The sequence below is a fragment of the Notolepis coatsorum genome (assembly GCF_963971535.1).
Source record: "Notolepis coatsorum genome assembly, chromosome: 3".
Taxonomy (NCBI): Eukaryota; Metazoa; Chordata; class Actinopteri; order Aulopiformes; family Paralepididae; genus Notolepis; species Notolepis coatsorum.
In genome coordinates this window covers 182,306,033-182,328,449 of record NC_140167.1, presented here as the reverse complement: position 1 = coordinate 182,328,449, position 22,417 = coordinate 182,306,033, and the positions used below count along the sequence as shown (strand labels likewise).

The window sequence follows — 22,417 nt, the reverse complement described above, 5'->3', positions numbered from 1 at the left end:
CTCCAGCTCCCGGAAGGAGATTGGCCTACGCCCACCCCGAGGGAAGCAAGTAACGAGGAGGCTGAGAACAAGAAGCCTATGTTCTGTGGACTGAGCACTGTCGCCCCCACAGACCCCAACATAGATGACTGCATTACCCTAGAGAGTGCGCAACAAAGAACATTCCTGCGGCACCACCCAGAGATTCAGTCCACCACTGACATGTCAGCAGCTGACTACGAAGAAGCAGAACTTCTTCTACTACAACGAGCCCAGAGAGACTCGTTCCCCGATGAGCTAGACTGTCTACAGGGAGGAAACCCCGTCCCATCAGACAGCAGACTGATTCACCTGGCACCAGAGAGTGACGCACATAATCTCATCAGAGTGGGTGGTCGCCTGCGGAGAGCCCCCGATCTACCCGATGACATTAAGCACCCGATCGTCTTGAACAGCCGACACAAGGTCACAGAGCTGATCATAAAGAAATACGACGAGGATGTACACCACGCTGGAGCAGAGAGAGTCTTCGCGGAGATCAGACGTCGTTATTGGATATTGCAAGGGAGAGAAGCAGTACGGCGCTTCCAGCGAACCTGTCTAGACTGCCGTAAGTGGCGCGCGCAGCCCAGCATACCACGGATGGCTGACCTACCCCCCTGTCGCCTCCGAATCGGCGACAAGCCATTCCACTCCACAGGCATGGACTGTTTTGGCCCGTTGTATATAAAGAGAGGAAGAGGCACCGAGAAGCGGTGGGGTATTGTATTCAAATGCATGACCACCAGAGCGATACATATCGAGCTCCTTCCGACCATGAGCACAGACTCATTCCTTATGGCCTTCCGGAGATTCATATCACGGAAAGGACAACCGTCTACATTGTTGTCTGATCACGGGACCAACTTCAAAGGCGGAGAAAGAGAGCTGAGAGAGAGCTTCCAAGCTATGGGCCCAGAACTTAAGACCCACCTCGCTCCAGCCCAGATTGACTTCCAGTTTAATCCCCCGAACGCACCCCACTTCGGTGGAACCTGGGAACGAGAAGTACGTTCTATAAAGACAGCCCTGTATGCCGTACTCGGAGCCCAGACTGTGGCAGAGGAAGTCCTAATGACAGTCCTCACGGAGATCGAGGGAGTATTGAACTCAAAGCCCCTCGGTTACGTCTCCAGTGATGTAGCAGATGTCGACCCAGTCACCCCCAACACACTCCTAATGGGGCGGCTGGACCCCGCGCTACCCCAGACAATGTACAGGCCTGAAGAAGCGAACGGCCGAAGAATGTGGAGGTACAGCCAAGTACTAGCTGACAAGTTTTGGAGCAGCTTCCTACTTCACTACCTACCGTCTCTACAGACCCGCCAGAAGTGGGTAAAAGAGAGAGACAACTTGAAAGAAGGAACAGTCGTCATGATAGTTGACCAGTCACTCCCCAGAGCTATGTGGCCGGCTGGCCGCGTAAGCAAAGTGATCACCGGTGCCGATGGCAAGGTCCGAGCAGCTGAAGTACTCGTCCAAGGGCGCACCTACACACGGCCCGTGGCGAGGCTCATAGAACTGCCCCGACTCCCAGATACTATCGATGATGACCATGACCCTATGACTTTGTGAGTTGACTGACCCTTACAGCGGACCTTGAGTGGAAGACAGTGCGGTTAATCTGTCTCTGCTTAGCTAATTAGGTGGGACTAATTAGGGGGCGGCTGTTGTGAAGGATCAGATTAAACCGAATATGTATATTTATTTATATATATATATTTAATTGTATTTGTATATCGTTTGATATCCCCTGTATATTCCTTGCACAATATGCATTGAATATCCCCGTTTCTACTAAACAGCCCATAATAGTTTCATTCTACCATTGGACGAGAACCTGGCGCCAGGTTGCCATACCCCTAGGTCCAAGTTCAATCGTGCCGCCTAACATGTCGAGGCAACCCCCGGTTCCGCGCAGTAATATGCCGGGCGAAATACGAATGGTACTATTTGTTCATAGCGCATATATATATGGCGCTCGTAAAGTAGAACTTTCTTTTAGTCCAGTTCTTTACCCTCCAACAGAGTGACAGACGCAAAAGCCTCCCCACGACGCACGTGCGGTGTACTAAGGCCTACTTGGCCCAGAATAGGCATTGAGATATCGTGTAGATTAATAGTTGAATGGTCATAGTTTGGCACCATACCGTCGAGTTGGACGTATTCTATTAAGCTAATAATAGTCTATTTATGTATGGTGCATCGTTCGGTTAGAGTTCTACAGTTATCAGTACCCCCATCGTTCCTGACGTTATCTGGACGCTTATCCAGGCTGGTCAGACCCCTAGTGGTGATTGCATCCGAGGAGCTCCGGGTCAAGAGCGACTGGACCTGTATATTGGATTACTCTACCCAGACGACGGCGAGCCTTCCACGGCTCTTGGATTATGCTTTGTGTGCTTTGATTATTCCATGGATAAAGGCCAACACTGCCGAGTGTTGGAATTACCCCCCGGAGAGGACTCCAGGTGAGGCGGCGCTCTACACGTGAGGTCGCACCACGTCTCTCCGTTGTGGACCGGCAGATACCGTTCCACAGAGGGTCCAGCTGTATTCGTCTGCGGTCCGAGGTTCTGTGGGCACCGTGTCCAAGACTTTGGATTCTCCCAAGACACCGTCGGCCAGATGGGATACCGCCAGCGGCTTCTCTAACCCCCCCCTCCTACTGTCTTACAACCAGCGGGACCCCCCCCCCCCCCTTAGTGTATCCAGCTATAATCATTTAAGTACCATCGCTATCGTTTCCTAAATATTCCAGGTTGTATACTTACTCCCTGCGCAACCAGAGATTGGACATTCAATGTTGATTTACCTACGAATACTCATTTGCCATAAAAGTGCATATTCAATATTTCAAATCATAAATGTAATTAAGTGAATGTTGTATACACCTTTTGCTGTATTAAATATTCAATTTGGTACATTTGTGTTGGTTCGTTTCATCAGGTGGGAAAGTGTTCATCATACTTATATCTTGTACTGGGTGGCCAGAAGTTAAAGTACATGAGGTAGTGGTATTAAATATCATATCTAACAATACAGTCAGGGAATTGTACCCCTCAGTTACAACTAGAGTAGGTCTCATGGTTTAGACTAGAGTAGGTCTCGTGGCTATAGTAGGTCTCATGGCTAGAGTAGGTCATGGTTTAGACTAGAGTAGGTCTCATGGCTAGAGTAGGTCTCATGACTAGAGTAGGTCTCATGGCTAGAGTAGGTATCATGGCTAGAGTAGGTCTCATGGCTAGAGTAGGTCTCATGACTAGAGTAGGTCTCATGGTTTAGACTAGAGTAGGTCTCATGACTACAGTAGGTCTCATGGCTAGAGTAGGTCTCATGACTAGAGTAGGTCTCATGACTAGAGTAGGTCTCATGGCTAGAGTAGGTCTCATGACTAGAGTAGGTCTCGTGGCTAGAGTAGGTCTCAGGACTAGAGTAGGTCTCATGACTAGAGTAGGTCTCATGGCTAGAGTAGGTCTCATGGTTTAGACTACAGTAGGTCTCATGACTAGAGTAGGTCTCATGGCTAGAGTAGGTCTCATGGTTTAGACTAGAGTAGGTCTCATGACTAGAGTAGGTCTCGTGGTTTAGACTAGAGTAGGTCTCATAGCTAGAGTAGGTCTCATGACTACAGTAGGTCTCATGGCTAGAGTAGGTCTCATGACTAGAGTAGGTCTCATGGCTAGAGTAGGTCTCATGGTTTAGGCTACAGTAGGTCTCATGGCTAGAGTAGGTCTCATGGTTTAGACTAGAGTAGGACTCATGACTAGAGTAGGTCTCATGACTAGAGTAGGTCTCATGGCTAGAGTAGGTCTCATGGTTTAGGCTACAGTAGGTCTCATGGCTAGAGTAGGTCTCATGGTTTAGGCTACAGTAGGTCTCATGGCTAGAGTAGGTCTCATGGCTAGAGTAGGTCTCATGGCTAGAGTAGGTCTCATGACTAGAGTAGGTCTCATGACTACAGTAGGTCTCATGACTAGAGTAGGTCTCATGGTTTAGGCTACAGTAGGTCTCATGGCTAGAGTAGGTCTCATGGTTTAGGCTACAGTACGTCTCATGGCTAGAGTAGGTCTCATGGTTTTGACTAGAGTAGGTCTCATGGCTAGAGTAGGTCTCATGACTACAGTAGGTCTCATGGCTAGAGTAGGTCTCATGGTTTAGGCTACAGTAGGTCTCATGGCTAGAGTAGGTCTCATGACTAGAGTAGGTCTCATGACTACAGTAGGTCTCATGACTAGAGTAGGTCTCATGGCTAGAGTAGGTCTCATGGTTTAGACTAGAGTAGGTCTCATGACTACAGTAGGTCTCATGGCTAGAGTAGGTCTCATGGTTTAGGCTAGAGTAGGTCTCATGACTAGAGTAGGTCTCATGACTAGAGTAGGTCTCATGACTACAGTAGGTCTCATGGCTAGAGTAGGTCTCATGGTTTAGACTAGAGTAGGTCTCATAACTAGAGTAGGTCTCATGACTAGAGTAGGTCTCATGGCTAGAGTAGGTCTCATGACTACAGTAGGTCTCATGACTACAGTAGGTCTCATGGTTTAGACTAGAGTAGGACTCATGACTAGAGTAGGACTCATGGCTAGAGTAGGTCTCATGGCTAGAGTAGGTCTCATGGTTTAGACTAGAGTAGGACTCATGACTAGAATAGGACTCATGACTAGAGTAGGTCTCATGGCTAGAGTAGGTCTCATGGTTTAGACTAGAGTAGGACTCATGACTAGAGTAGGTCTCATGACTAGAGTAGGTCTCATGGTTTAGACTAGAGTAGGACTCATGACTAGAGTAGGTCTCATGACTAGAGTAGGTCTCATGGTTTAGACTAGAGTAGGTCTCATGGCTAGAGTAGGTCTCATGGTTTAGACTAGAGTAGGTCTCATGACTAGAGTAGGTCTCATGGCTACAGTAGGACTCATGACTAGAGTAGGTCTAATGACTAGAGTAGGTCTCATGGTTTAGACTAGAGTAGGTCTCATGGCTAGAGTAGGTCTCATGGTTTAGACTAGAGTAGGTCTCATGACTAGAGTAGGTATCATGGCTACAGTAGGTCTCATGGCTAGAGTAGGTCTCATGGTTTAGACTAGAGTAGGTCTCATGACTAGAGTAGGTCTCATGACTAGATTAGGTCTCATGACTAGAGTAGGTCTCATGGCTAGAGTAATTCTCATGGTTTAGACTAGAGTAGGTCTCATGGCTAGAGTAATTCTCATGGTTTAGACTAGAGTAGGTCTCATGACTAGAGTATGATAGCTGTGTATGATAGGTGTGTGTGATGGGTATGTATGATAGTTATGTATGATAGGTGCGTATGATAGGTGTGTATGATAGCTGTGTATGAAAGGTGTGTATGATAGCTGTGTATGATAGGTATGATAGCTGTGTATGATAGCTGTGTATGATAGGTATGTATGATAGGTGTGTATGATAGGTATGTATGATAGCTGTGTATGATAGGTGTGTATGATAGGTATGTATGATAGCTGTGTATGATAGCTGTGTATGATAGCTGTGTATGATAGGTGTGTATGATAGGTGCGTATGATAGGTGCATATGATAGGTGCGTATGATAGGTGTGTATGATAGCTGTGTATGATAGCTGTGTATGATAGGTATGTATGATAGCTGTGTATGATAGCTGTGTATGATAGGTATGTATGATAGCTGTGTATGATAGGTATGCAATACTGTTCAAGTTCAAGTTTATTTTATTGCCACACGGCCAGGCCGGTGGAATTTGGGCACGGTACAGGTGGTAGCTGCGACAATACACCACATGGAACACAACAAAACATCAACATCAACATCACATAACATAACATAACATAACATAACATAACATACATAACATAAACAGCAGGGGGTGAAATTAGGATGAGTTGGAGTTGAGTAATTGTATGGCCTTGGGGAAGAAACTGTTGTTGAACCTAACCGTGCGACTACCTAGTGACCTAAACCTTCTACCAGAGGGGAGGAGTTGGAAGAGGTGATGAGCTGGGTGCAGGGGGTCACTGATGATTTTGTGTGCGCGTGTGATGGTGTGATGTTTGTGTATGGAGTCCAGGGTGGGGAGTGTGCAGTTAATGATTTTGGATGCCCTAATGATGATCCTGTCTAGTCTGTGTAGTGTGTGTTTGGGTGTGTTGCCGTACCAAACAGTGATGGAGAGTGAAATGATGTTTTGTATGATGGCTGTGTAAAATTGAATCATTAACGTCTTCCTAACCTTATACTTCCTGAGTTGTCTTAAGTGAAATAATCTTTGGTTGGCTGTTTTAAGTAAATGAGTGGTGTGATGATCCCAGTTGAGTTTGTTGCTGATGTGTGTTCCTAAGTATTTAAATGTGTCTGTGGCTGAAATGGGTTGGTTATTGATGAGCACAAATCTGAGTACAAATAAGCAAATAACTGCTAATTTGCAGAACCTGGAGAGATGCTGTGCTCGCGCCGCCATCTTTGCTGGTTGTTAGCAGAGTTTATACTGACAAGCTAGTCTCTCCTGTGGCCCGTCCACGTCTCTGCTAGCTCATGCTTCTTTTACAAAGAGGTGGGTCGGCTCAGATATTTAATTATTTTATTTATTTCCATTACGGAGTCTCATCTGGCTTTCTCCTCACCCCCCCCCCCCCCCCCCCCCCCCCCCCCCCCGTGACCTTTAGCTGCAGGGAAGCAGACACTCTGACGTATAGCTTCAGTCAAATGTTAAGGCTCTCTGGTTTGTTTGATCTCTCACATTAGAGACACACACTAACATATGGACTGTTTCTTTTTTTAACAGAAGCCTGTATTGTGCTCTCCAGGTTTTGACCTCTGCCACCATTCATTCATATACGCACCATTAGATTATTGTGTTTACCTGACGTTCTACTTAAAATCGACTACAAAGTAAAAATAGGTATTTAGTAAAGAGCATGGAAGAAAACTGTGTGTGTGCGTTCCAGTGTTCCAGTGCACACACACACGCATGCAGATGAGTGCAGGTGGAGGGCGAGCACACACGCCCCCCAGCGTGACATGTTTGTGTTGTGTGCTTTGTTGGAGGAGCCATTAAAAAGCCGTCTGAATAAAGAGAGGGAGAGAGAGGGAAAAAGAGAAAGAAAGAGAGGGAACGAGAGAGAGAGAGAGAGAGAGAGAGAGAGAGAGAGAGAGAGAGAAGGGTGGCGGCATCATGGCACATTAAAAGCCACAGCTGTGGTAACACTGGGAGAGCCATGGAGAGGAGCCGAGCCTTTAATGTGGCGCTGGTTTGTGTCAGAGAGGCCGGGCTAATTAACACAACTCTGGTACACTGTGTGACAGACGAGTCTCAGTCTGTTTACCGAGAGGTCTGAACCGTGTTCCCCTCCTTCAAATCAGTCTTGGGGAGTACGAGCTCTGGGGGGACTCCTACTAGATGTGTGTGTGTGTGTTTTGGAGTGAACCAGTGTTTCAGTTCCAGTAGTGCAGACGTCGCTCTCTTACGCATCGTTTCCTGCCGTCTCTGCAGAGAGCTGAGCGAGACACTTCATCGCTGCAGACACACGTGATCTAAGCTACTTTATTGTCAGTCCGGGACCGCTTCAGTTTCACCACAAGCAAACATCTAAACTTGATTGTGTCTGCGGGGAGTAGCTACTTGCCCTCCTCCTCCCGTCCTCCTCCTCCTTCTCCTCCTCCTCCTCCTCCTCCTCCTCCTCCTCTTCTTTGCTTCTGTCTACTACTGGAATGCTTTGAGCCAATCGGAGTGTAGATTGGACCGGGATCCGGGGTTTCTGACGCCGTGGAGCAGGGGCGGGGCAACTTCCCAACTCATCAGCGAGTCTTTGTGTTAACCACCCTTACCTCGCGTGACCTCGTCCTAATAATTGCATTTTCCGAGAATTGGATGCATTAGTCTTGTCAATAACTGTAGATACTAACCTCACACCCTTCCCGACCACACCTTTCACTACTGATCTTTAATTGGCTGGCACTGATTAAAGACCCGCGGGGGATTTCCTCATTTCCTTGACTTCTGTCGCCTGCCTTCTGACCTTTCAACCTTGACCTCTGAGCTCTCTTCTCAATGAGGCCGTCAACATGTGTAACTCCTGTCCCTGTGTCTTCCTCCTATAAGAGTCCCTCTGAAGACGGTGCAAGCAGTGCTCTGAAACATCTGGAATATGTAAGAATATATCACTCTCTCACACACAAGCTGCTCCGTAAAACCCAAGCGGAAAGAGAAGGAGAAACTAGGCGCTTTGGTTTTGAAAGTGTTCCGCTGTTTGAGCTGCCAGGACTAGAGGGCATTGTACTGTAGTTCAGGAACTCCCAAGTTCCTGCGAGTCGATACGCTCTGCACTGAAGCTCAATTCTGTTCTCAATGGGTCATTTGTTGAGGTGTGTGTGTGTGTGTGTGTGTGTGTGTGTGTGTGTGTGTGTGTGTGTGTGACTATCACACTGTGGGAAAGTGTGTATGAACACAAAGCAGCAGATCGGAAGATAGGCTAATGTAGCTAAGATAACGCAGTGCGATGTTGTTGGCATGCTGGTCACTGCTGGCTCTGGCTACGAGACGAGTGGATGCGATTAATCACCGATCGGAGAGAATGAGCGTGGTCATGCACACACACGCACACACACACACATGGACACAAAACTACACATTCCTGTAATTGCCCGCCGGTGGCGAGGGAGAACACGTGTCAGCGGCGCGGCTCAGGCCTCCGTCCTACACACACAGAGGCCTCGCCTCCGCACCGCCACATTCAGCGGCCAGGCGCGACATAACTGGAGCTGACGTCGAGAGGGCAAAGGGGAGGGGCCTATAGCCTTGACCGGATTCCTGCCCAGTTGAGTGATGTCCCGGGGGCCGCTCTCTAATTGGTTGAGGTGATTTTAGAGGCGGAACTAGAGAACGACTCAATGGGGGCCTGTGAGGTTGTCGAGGTGGTTCTCTGGTGGGTGTTGGGGTGTTTCGCCACACGCAGGCGAGACTGCAGGCAGGTAGGGGTGTGTGTGATCGGGGTCAGGCCTTCAGAGGGGCGACTCTGGCTCTTTCAGAGGGCCTCCTTGTTGAACTCTCCTCTCTGCCTTCTCAGGTACTGGAAGAGATTTCCTGCTACCCGGAGAACCATGACGCTAAGGAACTCCGACGGATACTGACCCAGCCGCACTTCATGGTAAGAGAAACAACCTCTCTCACACACACACACACACACACACACACACACACACACACACACACACCTACACACCTACACACCTACACACCTACACACACACACACACACACAGTGGTTCAGGGCCTGTCATTTTGGTTGTGTACTTTAGGCACCAAGCATACATACAGGGTGGGCTGACAACAACATTCTTGTCCTGAGTTAGCTAGAGACGGTATCCTAATATCCCCCATTAGCCAGACAGGGCATGCCTCAGTAATAATACAGCAACGTAGCCACGCATTCCTCTTCTTTAAAAGTGATCTATGTAGCTTTGAGGGTACCGAACCTGTGAAAAAGTAATCTGTCGCAACTTCGCCCTTCAACGGAGCAGTGTTAATTTAGTCAACGAAAATTATGACTAAATATGGTCGCCAACGAAGCTTTTTCCCCTGATGAAGACGAGACGTCACATTAATGGAGATCATGTGACACTAACGTGACGAAATTATTCATGCAATGTCGTTGACACAAAATGTAGTTTGCAAAATAAAATCTTGCTAACTTCAACTTGCTACTTACTAGCTAACAGGAACTCATTTGCCGACAGGAAAGTAACAAACATAATTGTCCGTGCGGAACCCTTATCCCCAACATATCGTTCCGTGGGTGAGTTATTGTAATGTTCTGGGGTTTTGTGTGTCGCTCTAGTTGGGTGTTTCCCCCCGGGAGATATGGGAGGACGGACCTAATTGTGAAGCTAGCATAGTGTTGTGTATGAAAAGGGAAGTATCAACTTGTAAAACCCCATATTGAGCTGGAAATAAAGCACCATACAGAAAAGGAAACTCTCCTCTTTCTTCCCTACATTACTGCATGACGGATCGCTACATTATGTTGATCCACTACAATAGAACACATTAAATAGCTTACATAAGTCTAACCAGCTAGCACTAACGTTCGTTTTTTTTGTTTCGAGAAAACTCATGCCAACTTAGGAGGCTGTAACTGAGTGGCGAGACTAAACAAAAAAGACTAAATCGAGACTAAACGAAGACTAAAATGCTCAGACCTGTAGTTGATTAAAACTGACTAAACGGAAAATAAATGAAGGTGACTAAATATGATAAAAACGAAAAAGAGCATTTGACGCATGACTAAGAGTAAAACTAAAATAAAAAATAGCTGATGAAATTAACACTGCAACCGAGGTGCGTGAACGAGAAACTTCTGAAAGGTGGAAACAGTGGACGATATCTTTAGTGCTGATTGATTAAACGTCGGAAGAGGTCATATTCTATTCGTGGAAATAATGTGTTTGGCCGTGTTCCTACACCACTCATCACACGATGAAACATCGCCTAAGCTTAACACTTTCAATGCCAACAACGAGATTACTTGTTTGTTCATGCCGACCGTTCATTGCCAACGACGAGAGATCTCGTTTATTTTTTTATTAGCGATTTGAATTCATATTAAAATCTAGTCTCACGTTAGTGCTGCAAACTTTCTCTGAGCTCCATTGGGAAAATACCGCCCCCTATCGTCTCTCCCTGTGGTACTGCACCCCTTTGGAATGGATTGAATGAAACACATGGTAAAAAAAAATCCTGCTTCCTCATTTTACTTCTCTGCAAGTCACCCGAGAGGATCGGATTCATTGTGGACCATCAGAACAGCGTGGAATACATATTTCCAGTACCCAGCGTTGGATCAATAAACGCGATCGATATTTGGAATGGCGATCAGGAATTGGAATAATCTTTTTGGAGAACATCTGATCTGAGGTAAGGAATCTATTTTACCAGTCTTAGGATAATCAGACTTTTTTTCACAAAGATATCAACGTGTGCCCTATGTGTGCCCTGTGTGTGTGTGTGCCCTATGTGTGCCTTATGTGTGTGTGTGTGCCCTATGTGTGCCTTATGTGTGTGTGTGTGTGCTGATCAGGAAATGAGAGAATCGATTTTTCAGCTCGCTTATATAGCGTGCATACGTACACATATACTATCGATAATCTAGCGTTTATTTGAAAACGATTCATAAATAGGCAGAAAAATTTCAAAATGTTTTGTGTATTCCAGAATATTCCAGTAAAGGGCGATTATCACAGAATCTTTATATTTTCCTGAAACTTAAAAAAAACTAGCGTTTTTCTAAATGGTATAAAACGGAAATGAACTGATTAAAAAACAATCCGTTTTGACAATGTTGACTGCAAATAAGTCATTGATAAGCGAAGGCCAGATTAGACATAATTTAAGACATAGTTTATGCGTTCGCAAATATGAGAGCTCTATCATTGAAGTGGGTGGTGGCATTCAAGGGGGGTAAGGCGCACCGCATGGCTGGCACTGAGTGTGTTAATGTTGGCTCACTTTCAACTTTTCTCCCCAAATAATTACATACTAGGTAGAGTATTTGTAATTATTATAAGTAATTCTTTCGAGAGGTAGAGCTTTAGGTGGGGAGGAGGATGGTGAGGGCAGGCTAGAGAGAGAGAGAGAGAGAGAGAGAGAGAGAGAGAGACACATAGGGGAGTACACGTTACCATAACTTAGGTTTATTTTCCTTGTCGGAGCCCCCAGTGGGAGGCTGCAGACGACACGATGAAGCTCAAATACATATATAAATACATAATAACAAATACTTCCCTCCAGAGACACGCACTCAGGAAGTGTGGGTGTGCAGGTGTGTGTGGGTGGGTGTGTAATTACATGCATATGTTTTTGTTTCTGACTTAGCCTAAATTCACGGAAACATTTCCGACTACAAGCAAACTGATTGGGTACAGCTTGTCCAATTGGGGACAAAAGCACCTTCCCCAGTGAATTTTAGGGGCTAGGGGAGTAATGTATGCAATGCACTGTCCCCAAAATTGGCCTAAATAAGTGTGTGTCTGTGTGCGGTGGTGGGTTGAGTGGTTAGTGTCTATTTTTTGTGCATGTGTGTGTCTCCAGAGAGGTGTCATACGAAAAATGACACTTTTTAAGAAGGGCTACTTCCACAAAAAAACAAAGAACTCACCAAAACATCTCAGTAGCACCTTATCTAAATGTTCTATTTCATATATGGAGATTCATATTTATTTATGTATTGCATGCATTTCTACATTTTATTTCCTATTTTGTTTATTCATCCCAGTATGTGTGGAATTCTACAAGGCATTTACATTCACATTTACATTTAGTAATTTAGCTGACGCTTTTATCCAAAGCGACTTACAAGTTCTGTACGACAGGTCATCAGGAAGGGCACAACTCTATCAGCTGAGTAACAATATTCATCAAAGTGTTGCGTGTTACAGTGTAGGTTAGTTTATTAGGACAAGTGCATGACAGTAAGGTTAGTTAGGGTTAGATTTTTTTAATTAAATTTTTAAAAATGTATTTCAGATAATGGTTGAAGAAGTGCGTCTTTAGTCGACGGCGAAAGATTGGATGGGATTCGGCTGTCCTAACTGGGGTGGGTAGTTCATTCCACCATTGTGGGGCAAGGACTGAGAATAGGCGTGTAGGTGGTGTATATGTGTTTGAGGATGATATCCTTCAAACAGGCAATAGTGATGATATAATTTGGGCAGTGCTGAGCTGGGTTACTTTCCTCCAGTGTATTTGTCCCCCGGCCCCACCCAATGGCCCCATGCACACACACACACACACACCGAAGTAAAAATTAAAATAAAATAAAAAATTTGAAAAAAAAGTTTTTTGAAAAAAAATTTATTAATTAATTAATTCATTTTTATTTAATTTTTTTTAACTTCGATTTTTTTTTTTATGTTCGAAGCTTGTGCCATCGAACGAAGCTAAGAAGCTTCGAAGTATTTAAGACAGCCCTAAACAACACACACCAACTCTCGTCACAACGCTTTACGGTATTTTCACAGCACTGTCGCAACATTACCGTAAAACGTGAACACCGTTGTGACCCACTCGCTCCACTAGACTGGTCTCGCCCTCTGCTGGCGCGTGTGTGCACTACACTCCGTGTGTGCACTACACTCAAAACTCCGTTTCACTGTAATAGAAGCTGAAGCGCATCTGTGATTTTGACGGTGACGGACGGTATTGATTTTCAATACCGTCGGTATTTCTAAATACCCCGGTATATCGTAATACCGTCATACCGCCCAAGCCTATGTGACGCCACGACTTCCACTCTGATCTCGCACTCAAAGGCGTCTTTCAAACCCACCTCTTAACCTCCAGCCAGAGATTGTGTGCAGGGGGCGTGGTCACCGTTGTGACTCACAAGAGCGGTCGAAAGCAGTCGTGAGTCTCGATCGAGAGCGAAGGGTTAATCCAGTGAGCGAGGGGGGAGCAGGGACACACACACACACACACATACTCAACCCACGCTGAGGGGACAGTCGACAGCCTCGCCGCTAATCCTATCACGTCAATGTGTCTGATCCCTGCCTCTGATCAATGGCCTGCTCGATACCAGGCAGACAGACGAGAGGGAGGTGAAGGGAAAGGAGGGGAGGGGACGGGGGAGGCAGGAGAGAGAGAGAGGAAAAGGGAAAAATAGACAATTAAAAACTTCAGACTAAGAACCATAGAAATCCATCAGGTGTGTCTGATTTGATGTGTTGTTGGGTCAGGGGCCTGGCTCCCTCAGACTGGAGGGAGGAGGAGAGGGGGAGAGAGGGAGGGAGGGAGGGAGGGGTGATGAGAGAGGCACCATCATGTACGACATTCCAAGAAACGCGTGCACACCGGCGCGCGCAAGGGAAAGGAAAGTATGTCTGTCCCTGTGTTAGCTCTGCTGCCTGTCTCCGTCTCCTGAAGCAACGGCAAGCAGCGCTACTCGACTGTTCACCCACCGGACCTGGTGAGGAGTGTGTGTTTGTGTGTGTGTCTATGGTATATGTGTTTTCTTCCTACAGATTGTATATGTTTCTCATCTTACATGCTATTTTGGCTGCAGTGTGGCTCCACCCCTAAGGAGGGTTCGTTTGGAAGGTTCTGCAGGACTAATTCAGGACAGGGTGGATGATGGACAGTTCTGGGACTTTTCCATTGTTCGCTGCTGTATACTTTCAATACTTTCCTTAAGTTACTGCATTACTTTCCATCTGTAGAAAGTAGTAGTATACTGTCATTACTTTCCTTAAGTTACTGCATTACTTTCCATCTGTAGAAAGTAGTAGTATACTGTCATTACTTTCCTTAAGTTACTGCATTACTTTCCATCTGTAGAAAGTACTAGTAGTAGTATACTGTCATTACTTTCCTTAAGTTACTGCATTACTTTCCTTCTGTAGAAAGTACTATTACTAGTATACTGTCATTACTTTCCTTACTGCATTACTTTCCTTCTGTAGAAAGTACTATTACTAGTATACTGTCATTACTTTCCTTACTGCATTACTTTCCGTCTGTAGAAAGTACTAGTAGTAGCGTTGCGGTGGCTCTGCTTTGCTGTCTTTTCCATCCAGTTATAATTAGCCTGTTATTAGCCTGTGGCTCATGCCAAACCTAACAAGAGCATCGACTGTATCATTGCACAGCATATTCTCTGGGTGTGAATCCTCAAGTCAGAACTCCCAATTACAAGATGAAAAGGCTGTTTGGAAAATGTGAGGTCTTTTTCATGTTACTTTTGGGTGCTTTTGAGATTAGTGCTTAGATCTCTCATTTCCCTCTCCCTCTCTCTCTCTCTACCCCCCCCCCCCTCTCTCCCTCTCTCTCTTTTCACTACCCCCTCTCTCTCTTTCTTTCCCACACACAACATGAGGGGATTATTATAGTTAACCCCTTAATATTGTCCTCATTAGAGTTAGGCTGAACACACACAAATGCATGCATGTGCGCACATACACACAGACGCACACACCCACACACACACACACTCACACTCACCTCCTCAGTGTGTTGGAATGAGGAGTTTCCTCTGTGTGTGATGTATTTTGACATGCGAGTCAGAGAGGCTGCCACTGCCTGTATATCTCAGACTCTGAGAGAGAGACACACAGAGAGAGAGAGAGATATGCAGGGCACTGGGGTGAAGTCGGTCAGTGACAAATGTTCTCTCTTTGTTGTGGTTGTGATTGCTGTCTTGTGAAGTTCAGACTGGTTTGTTAAAGTGCCATTCAGGCTTCTGTGGGCCGCCACTGGAATCATAGTACAGCTCTGTGTGTGAGAGAAGAGAGAAGAGATGTGTGTGTGAGAGAAGAGATGTGTGTGTGAGAGAAGAGATGTGTGTGTGAGAGAAGAGATGTGTGTGAGAGAAGAGAGAAGAGATGTGTGTGAGAGAAGAGAGAAGAGATGTGTGTGAGAGAAGAGATGTGTGTGAGAGAAGAGAGAAGAGATGTGTGTGAGAGAAGAGAGAAGAGATGTGTGTGAGAGAAGAGAGAAGAGATGTGTGTGTGAGAGAAGAGATGTGTGTGTGAGAAGAGAGAAGAGATGTGTGTGAGAGAAGAGAGAAGAGATGTGTGTGTGAGAGAAGAGATGTGTGTGTGAGAGAAGAGATGTGTGTGTGAGAGAAGAGATGTGTGTGAGAGAAGAGAGAAGAGATGTGTGTGAGAGAAGAGATGTGTGTGAGAGAAGAGATGTGTGTGAGAGAAGAGAGAAGAGATGTGTGTGAGAGAAGAGAGAAGAGATGTGTGTGAGAGAAGAGAGAAGAGATGTGTGTGAGAGAAGAGAGAAGAGATGTGTGTGTGAGAGAAGAGATGTGTGTGTGAGAAGAGAGAAGAGATGTGTGTGTGAGAAGAGAGAAGAGATGTGTGAGAGAAGAGAGAAGAGATGTGTGTGAGAGAAGAGAGAAGAGATGTGTGTGTGAGAAGAGAGAAGAGATGTGTGAGAGAGAAGAGAGAAGAGATGTGTGTGTGAGAGAAGAGATGTGTGTGTGAGAAGAGAGAAGAGATGTGTGTGAGAGAAGAGAGAAGAGATGTGTGTGTGAGAGAAGAGATGTGTGTGTGAGAAGAGAGAAGAGATGTGTGTGAGAGAAGAGAGAAGAGATGTGTGTGAGAGAAGAGAGAAGAGATGTGTGTGTGAGAAGAGAGAAGAGATGTGTGAGAGAGAAGAGAGAAGAGATGTGTGAGAGAAGAGAGAAGAGATGTGTGTGTGAGAGAGAAGAGATGTGTGTGAGAGAGAAGAGATGTGTGTGAGAGAAGAGAGAAGAGATGTGTGAGAGAAGAGAGAAGAGATGTGTGTGTGAGAGAGAAGAGATGTGTGTGTGAGAGAAGAGATGTGTGTGAGAGAAGAGATGTGTGTGTGTGAGAGAAGAGAGAAGAGATGTGTGTGTGAGAAGAGAGAAGAGATGTGTGTGAGAGAAGAGAGAAGAGATGTGTGTGAGAGAAGAGAGAAGAGATGTGTGTGTGAGAGAAGAGATGTGTGTGTGAGAGAAGAGATGTGTGAGAGAAGAGAGAAGAGATGTGTGTGTGAGAGAAGAGATGTGTGTGTGTGAGAGAAGAGATGTGTGTGAGAGAAGAGAGAAGAGATGTGTGTGAGAGAAGAGAGAAGAGATGTGTGTGAGAGAAGAGAGAAGAGATGTGTGAGAGAAGAGAGAAGAGATGTGTGAGAGAAGAGAGAAGAGATGTGTGAGAGAAGAGAGAAGAGATGTGTGTGTGAGAGAGAAGAGATGTGTGTGTGAGAGAAGAGATGTGTGTGTGAGAAGAGAGAAGAGATGTGTGTGTGTGAGAGAAGAGAGAAGAGATGTGTGTGAGAGAGAAGAGATGTGTGTGTGAGAAGAGAGAAGAGATGTGTGTGTGTGTGTGAGAGGTGAGAGAAGAGATGTGTGTGAGAGAGAAGAGATGTGTGTGTAAGAGAGAAGAGATGTGTGTGAGAGAAGAAAGAAGAGATGTGTGTGTGAGAGAAGAGATGTGTGTGTGAGAAGAGAGAAGAGATGTGTGTGAGAGAAGAGAGAAGAGGTGCGTGTGTGAGAAGAGAGATGTGTGTGTGTGTGTGAGAGAAGAGATGTGTGTGAGAGAAGAGATGTGTGTGAGAGAAGAGGTGTGTGTGTGTGTGTGTGTGTGTGTGTGTGTGTGTGTGTGTGTGTGTGTGTGTGTGTGTGTGTGTGTGTGTGTGTGTGTGTGTGTGTGTGTGTGTGATAAAAGAGCTGTACTGTACCCATTCTGCAATCTGTTAATAAACTTTTCAATCAATCAATCAATCAGATGTGTGTGTGAAGAGATCAGTGTGCTCTGTGGAGAGACACAAGCTGTGGATTCAAACACAGCCACAGGGGAAAACTACTGCTTCAGGGGGAAAGGTGCGCTTCATTTAAATAAATACACCTAGACAAACGGCTGATAGGAACTCCTCTGGCTCTTAATGCTTTCATTGTATAATACACATCTGTTGAGTGTCGTGTTGTGTGTGTGGACCTGTTTTCCAACCATTACAAATGATGAAAACAACACTTTTGTTGTGGTTGTTGTTGTGGTTGTGGGAAGGTGGCCGGACCCCAATGGAGTCAGTCAATAATACACACAGGTATAGTAATAAAGGTGTGTGTGTGTGTTTGCAGGCCTTGCTACAGACCCACGATGTGGTGGCCCACGAGGTGTACAGCGACGAGGCCCTGAGAGTCACCCCCCCGCCCACCTCGCCCTACCTGAACGGAGACTCCCCGGAGAGCACCAACGGAGACATGGACCTGGAGAACGTCACCAGGGTGCGACTAGTCCAGTTCCAGAAGAACACAGACGAACCCATGGTACGCATGCAGATGCACACAAGCACATTGGAATCATTTAGCTAGTTAGTATGCTAGCTAGCTAGTCCGTTAGTCCGTTCGTTAGTTGAATGTCACGTACAATTACAAACCAGGCAAAGGGAAACGGGCAAACGTAATAATGTGACTAGGCCAACGCTGACTTTCATGAAGAGGGGGGAAGAAATTATCGAAATTGACCCAGTTTTAGCGTTTTTATCAAACATTTTGTCGACCAAACCACAAGCTCCACGCACATGCATATTTTAATCCATGGATCAATATATTTTAATCCATGGATCAATAACGTGCGTGTGCCATCTTAATGCTGACGTCACATCAGGTGCAGGGCAGTGAGGGGCTCTGAGAGTCACATACAGCTAGTGGCAGGCAGCAGAGAGCCTTAATTGCTACTACTAGCCGAGGAGTGATGAATGAAAATGTATCTGTTTCACTAACACTATTGCTCCGTGATCATAGCCATTCATCTCTAAAGCTAACCACTATTTGTAAAAGCCACAACCACGTTACCATATTTGTAATAATGTAAATCATTGTGTCGTTGTACATATTGTGTATATAACGTTAGTAGCTAGCTAAGTTAGCTAACGTAGCTTAGCTTAGCTTGGTAGCCAGAATTCTTGAAACTCATAACAATGCCCGATTTAAAATGGTTCTCTCCTCTTTGTATACCTTTGTCCTCACAAGTATTCTGCCAGGGAACTTATGGACACGACAATAGTAGTAGTTATAAGGTGTTTGAGCTTGTAACGTTAGTTAGCTCATAGCTATCGTGACTGATGCACCGAGTGGGGCTGCGTCTATTCGAATCCCAACCGGTTCATGCTTATCAACATCGAATCCCAACCGGTTCATGCTTATCAACATGCCGTGACGCATAGCTTGCTAGCCGGCATGAATGCCCGATTTAAAATGGTTCTCTCCTCTTTGTATACATTTATCATCACAAGTATTCTGCCAAGGAACTTATGGACACGACAATAGTAGTAGTTATAAGGTGTTTGAGGCTACGTTTAGACTAGCGTTTTGTGAACAGAAACCGCAAAAGTCATCTTGCGGTTTCACTTTTAATTTTACGTTTAGACGAGCGTTTTGGGGTGGAATTCTCCGTGCAGACGACGCTGTAACGACGGAGTCCCGCTGTCACACGATTGGCGCATATGTCACATGACGTGCTGTGAAGACCCGCCCTACTCTGCCTCTGATTCGCAGACTGTGGATGGGGAATGTGATTGCACCAAAGCAGAGTCACTCACAGACAGTGGGTCCACTCACGCCGCGGGACAGATTCGTGTGTATTTAACCCTTTCACTGCCACACGACAGCCGGTTGTGTGATAGTAAAGGGTTAACCTTCTGTCGTGTGGCAGTGAAAGGGTTAAAAGTACTGCCAATGTAGCCTTCAGGTGATCTCCGTTGATAATAGTCAGACATACTTGCTTTGTTTACGTCTCGGCTACTGGCGCATACCTGCTACCTGTGACGTAAGCAGTACGCGCGACCAGAGCCGTGACAACCCTTTCGTCATCGTTTTAACAGATTTATACGGTTTTACAGTTTAGACGAGAGCGCAAAGCTTTTGCGTTTCTAGGAATTCCACCCTGGAAGGTAGTCTCACTTTTTTGCGGTTTCACCCCGTAAAAACGCCGTTTCCGTATAAACGAAAGGCACATCCGAAATATTTTTTTTGCGGATTCACCTGCTAGCGTTTCCGTCTAAACGGGGCCTGAGCTTGTAACGTTAGTTAGCTCATAGCTATCGTGACTGATGCACCGAGTGGGGCTAAAGGGGCTACTATCGTATCAACATGCCGGGACGTGTAGCTTGCTAGCCGGCATGATGTGTGTGCAGTGCTTTGCCCCACAGGTCTGAGAAGAGGACCTGCACATTTTACTCGTTCCCCAAACTCTTTTGCATGGCCCGATTTAAAATGGTTCACGACAGTAGACATAATGCTAACGTTAGCAGGAGCCATATAGCCATAAGCCAGTAGTACTATGACCCGGACGGGCATAAGGCATACGTTTCCTGAAGTGACGTCACGGCCGTGCTAGCATCTGATAAGCTTTTTGATTCGCTCTGTGCATGTTATTCGTGCGTGGACCTTTTTAACCCTTTCTGAGTGGCATTTCCGGCGTCAAATGAAGAAAATTTAAATAAAAAATTAGATACCAATGATGTAAACTACCCATAATTGCAGAGTAGGGTTTAACCTGCAAGTTGGCCTTTAATTATTGCAGTAGCGATGGACAACATGTAAAAAAAAAAATTACGCACAAAATTATTACACAAAGTAGCACACTAACATGTTCAGGGTACATGGATATAAGCAGATGCAGGGGCAACATGTTGCTAAGACAGCCTCGCGTTTGTCCTTGTGGCCGTCATCAGAACATGTCACGAGGCACAGACATTAGCATGTCATTAATACATTGGTGACATTGGTCAGCCGCCCTGAACACGTGTGTTTGTGCTACAGCACCTCTTACCCGCTGGGCAGTTTGACATGATACGTAGGGCTGGGTATCTGCACTTGATTACCTGGGTATCTGCACTGATTACCTCACTCCATTCACACAGCCCTGATTTGATTCCATATCAATTAAATTTTGGCCGGCGCTTGTCATTGGTGTCAAAAGATGTAATTTTGTGAACTCTGAAAGCTCAGAAGAAACACAGCACAAGGCAAACTAGAGACACCTGCAGGACAGGAGGCGCGCTACAAATAATGTCCACATATCCACTGAAAAATAGTTTGACTATACAGATTGTTATTAACGCCCCTTGGAGGCAGAAGTTTGACTATACAGATTGTTATTAACGCCCCTTGGAGGCAGAAGTTTGACTATACAGATTGTTATTAACGCCCCTTGGAGGCACGAGTTTGACTATACAGATTGTTATTAACTCCCCTTGGAGGCACAAGTTTGACTATACAGATTGTTATTAACTCCCCTTGGAGGCACAAGTTTGACTATACAGATTGTTATTAACTCCCCTTGGAGGCACGAGTTTGACTATACAGATTTTTATTAACTCCACTTTTTCTCCCATTTTCTATATTTTCTCCCATCCCAATTTCGTATCATCCAATTCAACCCTCCCCTGTCACGGACGCTGTTTCTTGCCTCCCACAAGCCGGCTGCAATGTGGACTAAGTCATACATAGCACAAGTCCCCTCCGGTACTTGAGGTAACAGCAGTCGCATCTTTTCACCTGCGCAGCTCGATCTCTCAGTGGCGAGGAGTAACGCGTGGGAGCAGGGGAGGAAATTAGGCCACTTTACTCGCCAAATGCGAGTATTTTTTACGTTTGGCGAGTGATTCATGAAGACCACTCGCCAGTCTGGCGAGTATACAAAAAAAAAAAACATTCTGCAATCACTGCACTGGCAAACGGTGCGCGTCTTCTGAGTGTTCGCACTTCGCTTTAGTTGACAGTGCCACGAGAGCACTGCACAAGACCACCCGCGGACATATAATGTTTAATAAACGTTTGCGCAGTACTGGCCAACCCGCGGACATATAATAATAATAAAAGTCCCGCGGTACTACTAGGCTAGCCATCAGGAGCACTCGCAAACAGATAACGTTAAACACAGCAGAATATGGAAAACAGACAGACTGACCAACGGGGAACTGCATCCAACCCTAGTACAACCATCGAGTATAAGTTAAACGCACCGGACTACAACGTAAGGTTAGACATTTTATTTCATGCTCAAAAGCCCCTGGCTTGCACATCGCAGTCACGAAAGGGGCTAGCTCAACCAGTGCACTGTGCACACAACGTCAACAGCACACCAACCCAACTGACGTTACCACAACACTTGACGGTACTTAAGTTCACAGCACTGTCGTAAGACCACCGTGCTGTCTTAAAGGCACAGTGTGCCTACCCAGATGCATACACAACATTGACGCGGCTTGACATACAAAGAAGTAATTATCACAATTAGCGATTTTTTGGTCTGGTAAAAAATCTTTTTGGCTGGTAAAAAAAATCAGATACTCGCCAGTTGGCTGGTAAGCCAAAAAGTTAGTTTCCTCCCCTGCGTGGGAGGCTCACGCTGCCCCCGACACTTCCTGATTCTACTGCGCAGGCGCACCAACCGACCTGTAGGAGTCGGTCCACAACGCCTGATTCCCACCCATCAGTTTCCCACCCCCTAAGTTCAAGTTCTTTAATAGTTGTCATACAGAAGTACAGAATACTTTCATACAAAATGCTTCTTACTGTTACGCTCCAGAGACTGTGCTAGACAAGATAGTATCAAATAACATAATAACATAATATAGCATGAATTTAGAAGAAGAAAATGAGGTCACAGTGTTCGGTATAGACATATGTACAATGTTCTGAGTTACCATATAATATACAATACACAATACTATGCAGTGTACTAATGTACAGTACTATCTAGTGCAAAGCAGAAATGGGATGAGGTACAATTTTAGGTACAATTTACAGTAAGGTGTACGAGTTGTAGTGCAATCCTTCATCCATAAATATAAAGTGTGGGGAGTGGGTGCTACAGTGTGTTTGTTTAAAGTGGGTGTGTGCTATAAAGTGTGTGGAGTGGGTGCTACAGTGTGTTTGT

The 22,417-nt window shown here is 45.6% G+C and overlaps 1 protein-coding gene across 8 annotated transcripts in view; it reads left to right on the top strand.

The window, feature by feature from the left end:
• Nucleotides 1-22,417, top strand: part of caska (calcium/calmodulin-dependent serine protein kinase a) — a 507,486-nt gene that overhangs the window by 445,710 nt on the left and 39,359 nt on the right. For 5 of the 8 annotated variants that reach the window (XM_084310852.1, XM_084310851.1, XM_084310849.1 and 2 more), the window contains exons 13-14: nt 9,076-9,156; nt 17,611-17,799. In XM_084310852.1, coding sequence (XP_084166978.1) covers nt 9,076-9,156; nt 17,611-17,799 — 270 coding nt within the window. Of the gene's footprint in view, nt 1-8,111; nt 8,160-9,075; nt 9,157-17,610; nt 17,800-22,417 lie in introns of all 8 variants that reach the window. The other 3 variants (XM_084310847.1, XM_084310846.1, XM_084310845.1) reach the window with 1 other exon arrangement.